Genomic DNA, 16,254 nt, shown 5'->3' with positions numbered 1-16,254 from the left:
GACGACGACTCCAACGACTTCCGGTGGGGGAAGCGGGGCGGAAGCGAGGAGCCCGGAGGAGGAAGCGCCGCTGCCCCCAGGTACCCGGAACCTCCCCCGCCCTCGCCCGGGTTCTGCCGCGCGCCGGGCCGGTTCCCTGCCCCCACACGCGGGGCTGGCGGCGGTTCCGAAGCCAGGCCCGGCCGGGCCGCGCCCCCGTGTAACGTCTCCAGCAGCGCGGGGGTGACGTCACTGCAGTCACCGGGGCAGCGCCCACCTGATTTGCAGCCTGTTAATTAGCACGCGACTAAACCCCCCCCCCCGCTGTATTAAAAGCAAATGAAACCCGAACACGTGGGGCTGCGTTCGGTCCGGTCCGTGCGGCTGTCATGCCCCTGGGGTGACCCGGTGTCCCGCTTCTGGGGCTTTTTCCTGCCCCGGCTCCTATCACCCCCTGCCCCGGCTCTCCTACTTGCTGCCTGGTCACCCTGCCTGCCCTCCGGCACGGGCTGGGCTCAGTGGTGCCGTCACTGACTCACGCCATTTCCTTCCCAGCCCAGCCTCAGTTTCCCCCGCCCCCCGTGCTGTGATGAGCCGCCAGTGCCATGGTGAAGAGCTGCGCGGCTATTGGATGTGCGTCTAGATGTTTGCCCAATTCCAAGTTACGAGGACTAACGTTTCACGTGTAAGGTTCAGACTTGTGTAACTACGCTGCTTTACCCCTTCTCTGCATGTGTTTTAAAAGTAAGATCCCTATCTACCTTTGAACCTAGGGGCAGATGTGAGCCAGTTCCATGCTCCCCACGCTACAGTTACGAAATCCGGGTGCTAATCCCAGTGCTGCTACTGGTTTGGACTCTGCTCATTGGAACTGGTCCATGTTGGGGTAGGACCTCCCCCTGCAGGAGCAGGACTTTGCTTTGTATCCTTGGACTCTTACCACTTCTCTGCACATTCATTACCTCATCTGGAAAATAATAAAACTTTGTAAATCTCTTTGAAGATAGAAAGGAAATAATTAGCACACCAAGTATCATTCCACTGTTTTTGTTCCTTGCCCTATTTTAATCTTGTATATGTCAAGATTTTTCTGTGCTCAAGCTGCTTCGCTTCACCTGCAGTGCAAAGAGGGTCAAATGTTTATATTTCATAGTAAAGTCATTTGAAAATGTTTGGCTTCTAGAGTGTTAAAGTAACACAACCTTTATAAGGGGGAAGCTACTGGAAATACAGAGCACGCTCCAAAAAGAGAGAGTTTGGTACAGTTCAGTGATACTTTATTAGCCATTAAAATAGCTCATGCCCAGAGCTCTGATACTTTGACTTTCACCACGTCTTGGGTATGGAGTCAGATATAAAGTCAAGATACTTATAATCAAATTGATTAAAAGTGAACAAAGAAGGTTATTTTCTCTCTCCTGGTTATCTAACAGAAGATTAGGGTTAAGCTGGGTGTGGATAAACTGGACATTTAGGTGGAAACCCAAAGACAGAGAAAGTGTTAACAACAAAAGATAGGTCCATAGGATCCAAAAAACTATATAAGCTGCCTTCATCACTAAACATGGCCCTTTACCCCATCTGAGCGCTTTTATTAAGGAACTTATAGAAAGTACCTTCTGTTCAGAGTGGGCAGTGTGAATAACTCTGCTCCATTCTGGACAGTGGTCAGAGATTGCAGAATACCTGACAGGGTTGTCTCCATTTGCTAGAGGAGTGTATGGGGAACGATCGCTCTCTGGTTTGCTATTCCACCAGTGTGAAGGTCTCAGGCAAAGTGAGGTGAGCAGGCTGGAGAAATCCTCTGATATTAAAGTTTCTAACTAATTCCTGCCCTACACACGGGGAACCTGAAAGCAGAATCAGCCAAACAAACTCTAGCTATTGCATTACGTTCTGCCCACCTTAACACAACCCCCAGAATACAGTTATCTTAAATTTTATCCAAACGTGGATTAAAATAGACCCTAGAGCAGGGGTGGCCAACCTGAGCCTGAGAAGAAGTCAGAATTTACCAATGTGCATTGCCAAAGAACCACAGTAATATATCAGCAGCTCCCACCACCCATATCCAGTATCTCCCACCCACCAGCAGCCCCGCCAATCAGTGCCTTCCCCCTCCCTCCCAATCAGCTGCTTCATGGCATGCAGGAAGCTCTGGGGGAGACGGGGACAAGGAGCGAGGGCACAGCAGGCTCGGGAGGGGGCAGGGCCTGTGGCAGAGCCGGGCTGAGCAGTGAGCATCCCCCTAACACATTGGAAAGTTGGCACCTGTAGCTCTAACCCCGGAGTCGGTGTCTATACAGGAGCCACAGGCTGGCCACCCTTGCCCTAGAGGGTCTATTTCTGCACATGCTATTAGCCTTCTCTGCCAATAGCCACAGTAGTCTATATTTGTTCCAATAAAGATAATCTCTTAGCCAAAAAAAATGAACAGAATGTTGGGAATCATTAAGGGATAGATAGTCAGACAGAAAAAATCAAGTTGCTTCTCTATAAATCTTTGGTACACCCATATCTTGAATACTGCGTGCAGATGTGATTGCCCAGCTCAAAAAAGATATATTGGAATTGGAAAAGGTTCAGAAAAGGGCAACAGAAATGATTAGGGGTATGGAACAGCTTCCATACAAGGAGAGATTAATAAGAGTGGGACTGTTCAGCTTCAAAAAGAGACGACTAAGGGGGGATATGATCGAGGTCTATAAAATCATGACTAGTGGGGAGAAAGTAAATGAGGAGGTGGTATTTAGTCCTCCTCCTAACAAGAACTAGGGGTCACCAACTAAAAATTAATAGGCAGCAGGTTTAAATAAACAAAAGGAAGTATTTCTTCACACAGTGCAGAGTTAACCTGTGGAATTCTTTGCCAGAGGATGTTTTGAAGGCCAATACTATGACAGGGTTCAAAAAAGTATGTACTCGTTCATAAGCTGAATATTTTAGGTAAAAAAGTGACACATCAAAGAGCGGGGGTTGGCTTATAAACGAGTCTACACCAAAATTTGATGATTTTAAACTCTAGGGAATCATTGAATTGAATATCTAATACACTGTCATTTTGTTTACCTGGAGCGTCTGCAGGCATGGAGCCCCTCAGCTCCCCCCGTGGCCACGGTTTGTCGTTCCCAGCCAATGGGAGCTGCGAGAAGTGGCACAGCCACAGGAAGCTGAGGGGCTCCATGCCTGCAGACACTCCAAGTAAACAAAACATCCCAACCCACCAGCAGCTTACCCTGACGGCCGGGAGCCAAAGTTTTCCAACACCTGAAATAGAGGGTCGGCTTATGAAAGGGTCATACAGTTTTTTGCTATTTTTACCTATTCATTTTGGGGGGTTGACTTATTAACGAACGTGTTAATGAACATGTGTATACGGTAGGTAAATTCATGGAGGATAGGTCCATCAATGACTATTAGCCATGATGGGCAGAGATGGTGTCCCTTTCCTCTGTTTGCCAGAAGCTGGGAATGGGCGATGGATCACTTGATGATTTACCTGTTCTGTTCATTCCCTCTGAAGCATCTGGCATTGGCCACTGTCAGAAGACAGGATACTGGGCTAGATGGACCTTTGGTCTGACCCAGTATGGCCGATCTTATGTAACTCATTCACTTGGCATTTCTTCTCCTTACTTGTACATACTGCCTTGTTTGCAAACCCAGTCATTTAGAGTGGCTGCTTCTTGCCATCAAAATAGTATTTTGTATTTTTCTTTCCAAAATACACATGAACTCAAATGCTTGTCCCATTGGGCAATAATAGTATCTTAGAAATAATGATTAGCACAATGAAAGGGTGCAGAAAACTTAATCATATCACAGGATGTGTATCCCATGATTATCCAAAGAAACATTTTAAGGCTTTCCTCTGTCTCATCCCAGACTCAACCAAAAGAAATGATCTAAACACTGTAGCCACAAAGTAACATGATTCTTGTAATGCTGGTAATAAGAGTCAAAATAATCCAGACTCAGGTGTGGGTCTGTGGAAATTTTAAAAACTTCATTGAATGTGTTTTTTTCCACTCACAGAACTAGATACCTCAAAAGATTCACTACGTATGTGTCATCCTTTAAAATAGAGCAGTCATTTTCATATCATCTGAGTGAGGAATATTTGTGTCTAAACTAATCACTTCTACCCTACCCAAAATTGATGTTGGGGAAATCAGTTCATAGTCTTATGAAATGTGAGGTGTCAGAATCTCTGAAATGAAAGGCCATATAGAAATAGTCAGTGGAAACAGTCACGATGTTGGCTGCAGAACGGAACCCACCTGTCAGTTTGTATTCACCAGGTCAGTTCCTGGAGAACTGATGAATTATTACTGTAAACAGGCTTCAAGTGAATTAATTTGACTCAAAAGCTTGTTGGGGAGGACACAGCCCATTTCTTCCTGCACAGAAGGTCATAACATGGTTGGCTCTGTAACCAGAGCACGAGGAGGGGTCTGCTAGGCAGTGCTAGCAGTGCTCTATACCTCAGAGGGGCATAGCTGGGTAGAATAGGGCGTGGGTGGCAACCTGCATAAAATCACACACAGGTGACACATTGCCTGAAGGAGCGATCACAAAGCTACCTGTAAGTCTGCCCTTTTACAAATCACAAGTTACAGATACTTATGTAAAAGCTAGAGAGTCTATGGCTATCTATTCAACTTGCTTTCCTGTCTGCACACTTGTCCTAGATTCCCCACCGATGAGGAGGCCAAAAGAAGGTGGGTGCTGGCCACAAAAAGGCTCGATGTGAACTCTGCAGGCATGTGGGAGCCTAAGAAAACAGATGTGTTATGTTCGCGCCACTTTAAGAAGTCAGACTTCGACACAAGAGGTCCCAACATCAGGCTCAAACCTGGAGTCATCCCTTCCATTTTTGAATTGCCTTCTCACTTCCAGGTTGGTCTTTATAATCTACAGGTGATTGTTCCTGTGTTTAACTGTATTGGCAAACATGGGCAGGCTTTTCCCTGCACTTTACATAGAACTCAGAAGATGTTTTCTTCTTTTAGCTATCACTAGGTAACAGGAGAAGAGGTGGAAAAATATTGTGCCCAAAGATTAGCATTTTTCTGGGCCTGTTCTGTCTCTCAATACTCAGGCAGACCTGCCTGAGGAAACAGTGCAGGATCATGTCCTTGAAGGCTTTTTTTTTTAATAACCATTGTGAATCCGAACGAGAAATGGTCAAGTACATAAAATGAGAAGTGAAACTGATTATCTCAAATCTAGCCAAACGCTTATTCTGTGAGCTCTTCAGGGTGGGGATTTGCTGTATACCTGGTATAATAAGGTCCTGATCCTTTACTAGGCTTCCTAATACAAATCAGTATCATTAAATTCCCAACATACCAAAAAGACTGGGCTGGAAAGCTCTGATTAGATGGGACCCAGGAGAGCTCCTCACCTTAGAGATCTATTTAACGAATAGCTTTTAGCATCCCACTTCAGCGTGGAATTTATTCCTCACTTCACCTTTCCCCCTGCTTCCAGCACATCGCAGCCACACATTAGCCTGCACAATCCCATCTCTTTCTGATGTTTCTGTCTCAATAACTGAAGTGTGAAATATATATTTGTAACAGCGGAGACGAGGAAAAGTTCATGGCAGACGAAACACCCCACTGAAAACACTGCCAGTAACAGTTCATAACCACCAGCTTGTGGATTCGCCTTCCAGTACAGGAGAATTTCATTCCCAATTCATCTTGGTAAGTAAAGTGACTTATTTGAACCCACCAAAACATAGCAGACTTTCAACACAGTGGGGCATACTCACCACCAGTGTAACACCAGGGAATGGCATCCTCTTAGGTCACCAGTGCATTTGGCTCAGTGTCCCTGTTTTCATTTGTGTTAGAGCATCAGTTCAAGCATCTCCCTCAAATTTACTATTCACCAGAGGTCAGTAAGGGCCGTTCCACTGCTTATACATTGTTCCACCATTAAGCCGTAGTGGAGTAACTAGCTAGAAGGATTGGTTTTACACACTCCACATGGTTTTGCAAAAAGTGATTGCTAATGGGAGTTGGGATTGGCTTTTTAAACAGTCTTTTAACCCCTTCTTGGTGAATGGGGAGAACATGTGGAAATCTGAGATCTTTGGGAAAGGTGAGAACGTCTAATGTATTGAATTTTGTTTCCAGGAGCACAGTTACAGCATAATGGACAGTCCAAAGAAACTGAAGTGTAAATTAGATCAGGTAATCAGTGAGCTCGAAGAGGCCAAGGAACATCTGAGGAACACTTTAGACAGAGAACGACAACGCAGGGAATCACTGAGGACGGTGATCCGGGAACTGGAGAACAAATGTCTAATCAGCCCTGAAACAGCCTGTAAACTGGATGTTTATTGCTGGGAGTGGTGTGAGGCAGGCACACAGGAGAAGACTATCAACTGAAGTAACTGCAGCAGGAATAGCTGCAAAGGCTCCTTAAGCTCAACATTCAGAAGTGGGATGTTTTAGGCTGGCCATCAGCACTCAGTGAACAGGACCAGCCAGATCTTTGGAGAAGCCGTTTCTCTAAAGATACCATCTGGGCAAGATCCTTGTTCCTGGGACACGGCTCCCTTATGTAACAAGGTGTCTTGGTCTCTGAGAGCTGTGGTAGTGGTCAGGAGTGCGAGCTACAAAAGACAATATATTAATGTAAACAATTGTCGGATTAGCATGGTGAGGCACCTCTAGCTTAGATATCATAATGCAGAACTTTAGTGAGGCCCTAAGAGTGCAAATCAGGACTAAAGCAGTGCACAGACTACAAAGTGCACAGTGCTTACTTTATATGTATTTTGGATTACAAATATTTGCCCTGTAAAAAAACAAAATAAATAGTATTTTTCACTTCATCTAATACACGTACTGGTAGTGCAATCTCTATCATGAAAGTTGAACTGACAAATGTAGAATTATATATACAAAAAAACCCAAACCCAGCATTCAAAAATAAGAAAGTAAATTTTTAGAGCCTACAAGTCCACTCAGTCCTACTTCTTGTTCAGCCAATCGCTCTGACAAACAAGCTTGTTTACATTTGCAGGAGATAATACTGCCTACTTTATGTGCTAAAGATTCATATGTCCTTCATGCTTCAACCACCATTCCAGGGGACATGTGTCCATGCTGATGATGGCTTCTGCTTGATAACGATCCAAAGCAGAGTGGACCGACGCATGTTTTTTTAATCATCCGAGTCAGATGCCACCAGGAGAAGGTTGATTTTCTTTTTTGCTGGTTCGGGCTCTGTAGTCTCTGCACTGGAGGGTTGCTCTTTTAAGACTTCTGAAAGCAAGTGCCACACCTCATCCCACACCAGATTTTGGAAGACACTTCAGATTCTTAAACCTTGGGTCGAGTGCTGTAACTATATTTAGACATCTCACGTTGGTACTATCTCTGCATTTTGTCAAATGTGCAGCGAAAGTGTTCTTAAAATGAACATGTACTGAGTCATCATCCAAGACTGCTATAACATGAAATATGTGGCAGAATTCGGGTAAAATAAAGCCAGAGACATACAATTCTCCCCCAAGGAGCTCAGTTGCAAATTAATGTATGTTATTTTAATGAGTATCATTAGCATGGAAGCATGTCCTCTGGAATGGTGGCTGAAACATGAAGGGGCATACGAATGCTTAGCCTATCTGACACGTAAATACCTTGCAGTGCTGGCTACAAAAGTGCCATGTGAACACTTGTTCTCACTTTCTGGTGACACTGTAAATAAGAAAAGGGCAGCATTATCTCCCATAAATGTAAACAAACGTGTTTGTCTTAGCAGTTGGCTGAACAAGAAGTAGGAGTGAGTGGACTTGTAGGTGCTAAAGTTTTGCATTGTTTTGTTTTTGAGTGTGCTTATATACCAAAGAAAATCTACATTTGTAACTTGCACTTTCACGATTAAAGAGATTGCACTACAGTACTTGTATGAGATGAACTGAAATATACTACTATTTATCATTTTTGCAGTGCAAATATGTGTACTCAAAATATATAAAGTGAGCACTGTACACTTTGTATTCTGTGTTGTAACAAATTAATATTTGAAAATGCAGAAGAACATCCAAAAATATTTAATACATTTCAATTGGTATTCTATTGTTTAACAATGTGTTTAAAACTGCGACTAATCGCAATTTTTTTTTGAGTTAATCATGTGAGTTAATTGCGATTAAATCGACAGCCTTAATCTGGATCTTTACTACCCTGGAGTGCATGTGCAGAGCTCCCAAAATGGAGCTTGATAAATTTATGAATGGAATTATACGGGGTGGCTGTCTGCAACAGCAGGGCACTGGACTCTATGACGTCCATCCCATTCCTATGATTTCACATTCAGCTGTTCTTTCAGGGGTCCAGGTGAAGTTTGCCCCAGGATGTTTTAAGATCCTGTATTGATCATTTGTTCTTCTCTATCGTGCGTGTATTAGGTGTAAGGCATCAGTCACTAATTCTGCAGTCAGCACGTGGCATTTTCCAGAAGATTTTCCTAGTCTAAGATTTGCATCAATTTGGAGTGAGTTCAGGTGCATTATGAACAGGAAACGTAAGCCCTTTGCAAAGAGCATTGGTGGGAAAGAGGTAGCTATTCTGGGCAGTTTTTTTAGACGGGAGATTGAAGTACAGCATGAGCTAAAAAACAACGTATGAACTCAGTGCTCAAGGGCTGGGTGTAGTGTGCTCAACGGGGAAGATACTAATAACACTTGTTTCAGCTCAGCATCCATAGTTCTTATAAAACCAGTATAAATGTATTTACAGGAGCCCACAGTGTTCTGCAGAGTAAGAATGCACCTAAGGCAACTTTTATTGCCTTCCGCTGTATATAGTTTCTGCACTATGCAGTAGCATTGATAATTCACACACGCAATATCCATATTTGCATGATAGCTTCTAGGTTCAGGATCTAGGCTGTTAAGAATCCTTTGCTCTTAGGAGAAGACACACAAAAAACACCCTTATGCTGATAGCAGGAAAAGGGGCTAGATGCTTGTGGCTTTTCCCTAAATATTTTCAAACAGGTGTTTTATTCAATCTAGAAGATACTTCCTATGTTTTTAATACAATGATCTATTTATGATGAGCAGGGACAGTAAAAAATGGAAAGACATGATATGGGCTTATTTTTCTTATTGCCTCCATAACATGCCCTAGAGTATTATAACTGTCCCCCAGGCACAGACAGCTGGACATGGATCCTTCACACAACTAAAAAGCTGCATTACTCTAAGCTTCCGCCCCAGATATGGCTGGGAGACCACGCTCGGCGGGAAGAACATTCAGGGCATCAGGCAGATATCCCTCCCCCAGATTGCCTTGACGTGGGAGGCTGTGCCGTCTGGGCAGCTCAGGGATGCTTGTCAGCACTGGTGAGTTCGGAGGGTTATTAACCCAAGCTGAAGGGACAGGGATGAGGGGAGTTAAAATACAGCTGGAGTGTTGCAACTGAACCATGTCTGCATTCCGCCTGGGAGAGGGGACCCTGACTCAGTGGTGACTGCCAGTCTCTTGGTAAGCCTTCTCTCAGCCTGTGCTGAATCTGCTCCCCTTGGCGCCTGAACCCCCGGCTCCATGCAAAGCCGTGTTTCCCTGCACCGCCAGCTCAGTTTGCTCCCAGACACTGGCACTACCAGCTTTCCTTCCTGAGCGCTGCCACGGCACAAGCCAAGGTGAGCAGCACAACTCCAGCCCCTAGCAAGGCTAAAAGGCGGCTTTCAGCGCCTCTCCATATTGACACTAATCAGAGTGGCTGTTAAAGGCCTGAGATCGCAACATCTCAGCAATGTTCTCCCAGACTGTGCCAATTTCAAGTGTCTCCCCCTAGGTACTTAAATATTTTGAGTATCTGGGCCTCAGATACTATGCTGATAGGGAATATCTAAGCACCTGACTCCCACTGAACACAGGGCAACAACATCTGATCCAGCATCTGGTCACTGCAGCTCTGATTAGCTGCATTAGAGGAGACCCAATTAAGAAGAGCTGTGCCTAATCGATGGCTTGGGATGGGCTGAGGAGAGCTAAGAGACTCGTTAGGCAGAAAGTAGAATAGGCACAGGAAGGAAGAGCGGGAGACAGAAAGGCTTTCAGAGCCAGAGCCTAGAGGAATCTGCCAGGGGAAGATCCCTTCCATCTTCCCCCTTCCTTGGCCAAGCTAGCTGAGGATTGTGGCTTACTGTAAATATGGGCCTGCACAAGCCTGTAAAGGGTGTGGGGAGGACACTGTGGGGAAAAAAAAACACACAAGGTGCTTAGCAGAAGATGATCTCCGAGCTGTTTGTAACCGGGAAAAAGACAGGAGATCCTGCCCTTCACAATCAGAAAGACTAGCCATGTCTCTTCAAAACTGAAGTCCACACTCTGCCCCTGCTGCACACCAACAGCTACCACTGCCTTCTGAGCAACCGGTCAGGATTGGCCCTTGGGCAGGAAGACGCTAGTTTATGGTTGTGTTTGATGCAATAATCCCGCCGACTGACGGCAGCAGGAGCGCTGTATGTAGGATGGTTACAGAACTGGATCTTGACTGGATACCCAGAGACTTGCAGCCTGCTGCATTATCCACAGAGCAAGCATCAGGGGAATCTACCTCACTTTTGCAAAGGCTCTGCGCATCACAAGTAGCCTGAGGCTTTCACGGATAATTCCCCCCAATTCGCTCACATGTGTTAATTCCCTCTCTGTGGAGGAATAGAAGAGAGGACTCCATTATGGACAGACAAAATAAATCAATGCAGTGGCCTTGCCTTAGGAATATGCTCTCTTGTTTTCACTTACCACACACACTTACCCATACCAAACTATGCACAGGAAACTAACCTCTCCATAGATAAGTGAACACAGGGGAACATTCTTATTTTTGTTCTTTATCCCATTCAAACCCTATCATTTTTTTATTCTCTTTTCCAATGAATCATACGTTGTGGCTGATCATATGAAGGAATCTACAAGCACATTTGCATTAGACATACATTGGGAGCAGAGTTAAAACAAACCACCTTTGATTTTAAGATCAAGAAACGTTTTTCAGCAAGGAGTTGCCCAGGTCAGTGCTGAGGCACAAAGCTAAGAACACCCCATAAAGACAGTGACTGTTCCACTTCCTCAAAAAGGGAAACTGATATCAGAGTCCAAGAATTATGACAAAAAACAAGGAAGTGAACTATAAGGGGCACAATACAAAACTGGTAACATTGCATTAAACTAACAGAATATCACTAAAACATACTGATAAATATTTGCATCCAAGTATTGATAATGAAATACACAGCACATTTTTATATACACTTGGGGAGTTACTGTCCATCGCTTCCCTCTCAGGCTCCTGGGTCAGAGATCTCATCCTCAGGTACAGGAAGAATGAACAAAAGCAAAATGTAAAAGACAAACCAACCTGATGTATGTGATGTAGCAGTAAGGGCAGTAGCTCACAGACCACTGGGGCATGGGAGTAGGAGCAGAGAACCTGGGTTCTGTTCCCAGCTCAGCCACTGAACTGGCTATGTCACCTCGCACATGCCATTTACTCAATACACAGCCACCTTTGGACGGCGTTTTGAGAAAGGGCTCAATGTTCTTATTGTAACACTTTGTGGACACTGGTACCCACACCCTGAGTGTCCGCCTGAAGATCTCCAGTACCAAACAGCAGCTATCAAAAGCCTCAGGGCTGTTTGTAAGAGCAGCAGCTAATATGCAGCAGTTTCAGTTCCATGATTACCGGCATCATAGCCCAAACCAACTCCCAGTGATAAATGAGCTACAGAAAGACCTCTAGGACCACTCTGGAAAATGAGCTGCCACATCTGAAGGTGCGTGTCCTCATAAATTTACTAATGCAGTCCCCAATCCTGCATCGCAACCTGCTAATGGAGAGCCCTCTGTCCTTGGGCAGAGCTGGGTGCTAGAAGAGCCCGATGGTAGCTCAAGGCCAATCATAACGCCTGCTTCCTTTATCATAAATGTTATCGACGTCCCACTAGAGAACTGCTAGACTCGGTTGTGTACTAAATCTCCAGGTGTTGTGGCAAGACCAAATGCCATCCTCCAAATATGAATAAACCTCATCCACTCTGGGTTGAGAACACATTACATTTAAAGCATTAATACTGGCACAAGCTCTACCCGTCTTTCACCACATCTGACCACCCCCACTACCTCCAAGATACCCCAGTGCCTGGAGACGATCAGCTCCCAGATGAAGGACAGCTGGTTGAAGCCAAACCAGGGGGAGGGATAGCTCAGTGGTTTGAGCATTGGCCTGCTAAACCCAGGGTTGTGAGCTCAATCCTTGAGGGGGCCACTTAGGGAACTGGGGTAAAAATCTGGGGATTGGTCCTGCTTTGAGCAGGGGGCTGGACTAGATGACCTCCTAAGGTCCCTTCCAACCCTATGATTCTATGATCTAAGGCAGAGGCGACGCTGGTGGGCAGAGGGAAGCACTTTGAAGAATTTGTAGCTGTGGTGCGGTCTCCTTGGGTTGAAGGCATACACCCACAACTGGTCAATGCAGTCTAGTTTTGGAGGGTCCTGGATTTCTCACTAACGCAAAGTTCTCATATAGCAGCAACTGTGATTAACGCTTACCACCACCTCCGATTGGCTAGGAAACAGCATTCCATCTCAGACAACGATGATCGGGCTTCAGTTACTTACGCCTTTGTCACCTCCCATCTGGACTACAGTGATGCCATATACCTGGGCGTGAAGCCTTCAACATTTAGGAAACTCCAACTAGTACAGAAAGCATCTCCTCAGCAACACAGGCCACCACAAAACATCTCAGGCCCGGTCACCACTCCCTACACTGGCTTCCCAGAGAATATCACATCAAGTTCAAGGTCTCAGTCCCCATCTTCAAGGCACTCCATGGCCTGGGCCCAGGATAATGAAAGATCACCCAAAGCCCTGGCAGGAGGACCATGGTTGATAACTCCGCCCCTTTGGCACAACAGAACTTTCTACCGTTAAGAGTAAAGCTTGTTTGCCCAGGACACAGAGTTTTGTCTGAAGAAGCTGGTCTGAGACTGAGGAACAAACTCCACCCAGGAACTAAGGGACCTTCCAAACCTCACCACCTTCTTCTCCAAGTACAAGGCACACTGCTGTGACCTGCCCTCTCTGACACACATATAGAAAAGTGTGCACATAAGGAAAACATCCTACCAAAACGAAACAGTACACTACGCACACAATTCTCCACCTGGGGATAGGCTGAAAGAGAACAAACCACACATGACAGATGTAAGTCACATACTTCAGTGCATAATCAGAAGGTGCTCAGAACTATGGTGACAAGTACAGTATAATAATCTGCACAGACTAGAACAATCTTTATTTTTCTCAAAATGGGAAATACATTTTCCTTTTGGACAGAAACCTGCACACATCCTTTACACTGAGAGGCTATTTCAAAAATGCACCTAGGACTTCAGAGTTAAAAAAAAACAAACCAAGAACGGCGGGAAATTGTGTCATAATGCAAAGTAAAAAACAACCCCCACCCTGGCAAAAAAGAGACACCAATTTAAAAGTCATGCTTCTGTCTTAATAGTTTGTATCCATGACTATGGTGAGGACTTTATAAAGACACCAGCTTAAGAAGTTAGGCTAAGTCCTTACTTAGGCTCCTAAACAAGTAACAGGCTTTTCAAGAGTGCTAAACCCCTAGCAGTTCCCACTGTAGCCCAGTTAGAAAAGTAACCTATAAAACAGTTGTTATAACTGAAAGTAGTCAGCAAACATGATTTCTTCCTTTTTGCAGTTTATTTACTTTGTGCATTTGATAGCAGTGTGTGTATAATCAGTTTTACCATTCGCTCTGCAAAGTCAGTCAGTTCCCCCTATTTGTGTAAGTCTTTTCTTCAGCAAGAAGGAAGATATATAAAAAAAACCCACAAAAATAACCTACACACACAACCCACAAACAGGAAAATGTGACTGTATAACAACAACTGGTAGAGTTGAAACACCAGAAACTAGTTTTAATGCACTTCCTTTAATTGACGAGATTTCAACTTGACAGTTTCTTTAAGCAGCTGTCAGATCCATTTCAACAATTTATAGTCACTAATGCTAGAGAATCCTAAACCATTCAAAAATTCTCAATATAAACGCTAGAGACATCTCTTGATTTAATTGATTTCGGATGGTAACAATCCCTGAAGTGGATTTTATATACTGTAATCCCTTAGCCCTTCCCAACAACTGAATCTGGTTCAGGAGCAGGGTCAGTATTTGCAGGAGGATGCTGACGGGGTGAGGTACACAGATGAGGATATGCAGGCAATGCACAAATAATTTATCTTCAAACAGTTCTGATATTTTAGTGATGTTGTCAGTAGTTTAGGACCAAAATTAGTATTTCATATTAAACAGGGTGTTACAAAAAACCACAACACAAGTATATCTATACTGATGATTTGTAAAGATTTCACAAAAACATGATTTATTAAAATTTCAACAGTCCCCTGTAGAGTTGGAAATCAAAATACACCAGCTCTACGCCAGAGCCTGGGAACCAATCAGGGAAAGCGAGCACTTCACGTTTCACTACCCAAAATTAGTGAAATGACAACAGTAAACACATGACAAAAAGTATATTAGATTTTTAAAATTCATTCAGTTTTAACTTTTAAATGTAGGCGTTATTGATACATTTTCCATTGACAATTTTTATGGTGACAGTGTTTCTTTAACATGTAGTCTCAGTGAATTTGTTCTTCCGTTATCTAAGTTTCCCGTACGTCACTCTCTTTTGGGTCTGTTAAATCTGCCAGCTCTCTCTCTCTTTAAAAAGGTTTAAGTGCAGGAGTTATCATCTGTTCTTGGCTCATAAGTGTTGGTAACCCTGCGCTCTCTCACTGAGACCTGGGGCTCTCCACTGGCCATAAATATGGTTTTGTTGTTGTTTTTAAAGAAAAATACTTTACTACAAGATAACTGTATTGGATGCCGTTGGTACCGCCAGTGGTGGATTAGCCACTGGGCCCGTGCCCAGGGCCCTGGCCAATTGGGAGGGCCCCAGAAAAATGGGCATGCATCCTGACCACGCTCTGCTCGCCAGGTGTTCCTGCCAGGGAGCGGGTGATCCCCCAGCCCCCGGCAGGAGCATTGGGCAGGGTGGGATAAGCCCACGCGCTCTAACCCCATTTCCCTGGCAGGAGCGCCGGGGGAAGAAAGGCACGGCATGCAGAAGTGGTGAGGAGAGACCCACACTTACTCTGGCCCAGGGCCCCACAAAACCTCATCCACCTCTGGGTACAGCTCCTCTCCCCAGGCCAGGAGTTGGTCAGTATCCTAACACACTGACTTAGTTTCATTGTTGGGTAACCATCTTTTCAGAAGAGACACAATTCCGTAATGCATTCCATCCCCCTCTCTAATGCCAAACACCTCCAGTCAGTTTCACAAAAAAAAAAATCCACTTAGGATCAAGATGCATATGCATGGAACTACACGGCACGATACAGGAAAAGGGACCCATTCACAAAGTCATGCACTGGTCTTTCCTGCTTGGCAACAGCACAAATACGTTCTAAACACGCGTATGCTGCAAATGGCGATATCGAACATTGGAAGGCTCTCTCTTCAGTAAACCCACAAAAGGTATCAGCCCTTGTCAAGTGTTCTTTCTGAAAGGCAACAAGAGGCTACGCTGCAGAAAGTAATACATACACTTCAGAGGCAAAATGTACCCAATTCCTCAGTTCTTCTCCGGGCTAGCGTTCTACTCGAGGGAAGCTGGCTTCTGAAGCATCTGGCAGTGATGTTCCCGATATCTGCTAGTCAGAAAACAAATATTCATGTAATTCCTAACATACCAGCCTAAAAGCAGCATGACCTAGTAAAACTGATCATCAATAACCTTCTGCCTGTCCCAAGTGCAATATCAGTAGAACATGGGCAGGTTCTTCATTGATCATATTGCCAATGAGCATACATGGGGTTTTCCCCATCCTTCACCATTTTTTTTTCCTTTTTCTTTTTGCCTAGACTGGCCAAACCATTTCTGCTCAAACTTTTGGGTTCTATTTCCCACTCTGCCACTGACTCATTGTGTAACCATGGGTATTGGTCTGTAGCCTCTGAATCTCAGTTCACCCATTTGTGAGCCATGTGCTGTGTGTAACAAATCCTGAAAACGGGAAACAGGAATCGTGGTTGTATTGTGAACCTCAAACATGGTCCGGGTTTGTCCCCAGGATAATCCCAAGGTCATAAAATTTGGGCCAGAAGTTTGCCCAAAATGGTTCTTTACCCCTCACATCACGCT

The 16,254-nt window shown here is 44.7% G+C and overlaps 2 protein-coding genes across 3 annotated transcripts in view; one reads left to right on the top strand and one right to left on the bottom strand.

Annotated features, from left to right (window-relative positions):
* The first annotated feature begins 8 nt into the window (after positions 1–8).
* Positions 9–9,093, top strand: THAP6 (THAP domain containing 6). 2 transcript variants are annotated; one of them, XM_050945075.1, is made up of 5 exons: positions 9–80; positions 535–664; positions 4,671–4,878; positions 5,565–5,690; positions 6,126–9,093. In XM_050945075.1, the coding sequence occupies exons 2-5, from the start codon at positions 585–587 to the stop codon at positions 6,378–6,380; spliced, it is 669 nt and encodes a 222-aa protein (XP_050801032.1). In that variant the 5' UTR covers positions 9–80; positions 535–584; the 3' UTR covers positions 6,381–9,093. The 2 variants fall into 2 exon arrangements, with proteins under 2 accessions (XP_050801032.1, XP_050801033.1); XM_050945076.1 differs by lacking the exon at positions 9–80 and having other exon boundaries at positions 126–664.
* Positions 9,094–10,313: 1,220 nt separating this feature from the next.
* Positions 10,314–16,254, bottom strand: part of CDKL2 (cyclin dependent kinase like 2) — a 34,714-nt gene continuing 28,773 nt past the window's right edge. The window contains exon 14 of the mRNA XM_050945015.1: positions 10,314–15,760. Within this exon, the coding sequence (XP_050800972.1) occupies positions 15,701–15,760 (60 nt within the window). The 3' untranslated portion in view covers positions 10,314–15,700. The remainder of the gene's footprint in view (positions 15,761–16,254) is intronic.

This window comes from Gopherus flavomarginatus, chromosome 3 (assembly GCF_025201925.1).
Source record: "Gopherus flavomarginatus isolate rGopFla2 chromosome 3, rGopFla2.mat.asm, whole genome shotgun sequence".
NCBI lineage: Eukaryota > Metazoa > Chordata > Testudines > Testudinidae > Gopherus > Gopherus flavomarginatus.
This window is presented reverse-complemented; position numbering and strand designations above follow the sequence as displayed.

Coding starts and splice junctions, on each gene's coding strand:
- THAP6 (XM_050945075.1), top strand. CDS start 585: ATGGTGAAGAGCTGCGCGGCTATTGGATGTGCGTCTAGATGTTTGCCC. Junction 4,879..5,564: donor AATTGCCTTCTCACTTCCAG/GTTGGTCTTTAT, acceptor TATTTGTAACAG/CGGAGACGAGGAAAAGTTCA. Junction 5,691..6,125: donor TTCATTCCCAATTCATCTTG/GTAAGTAAAGTG, acceptor TTTTGTTTCCAG/GAGCACAGTTACAGCATAAT.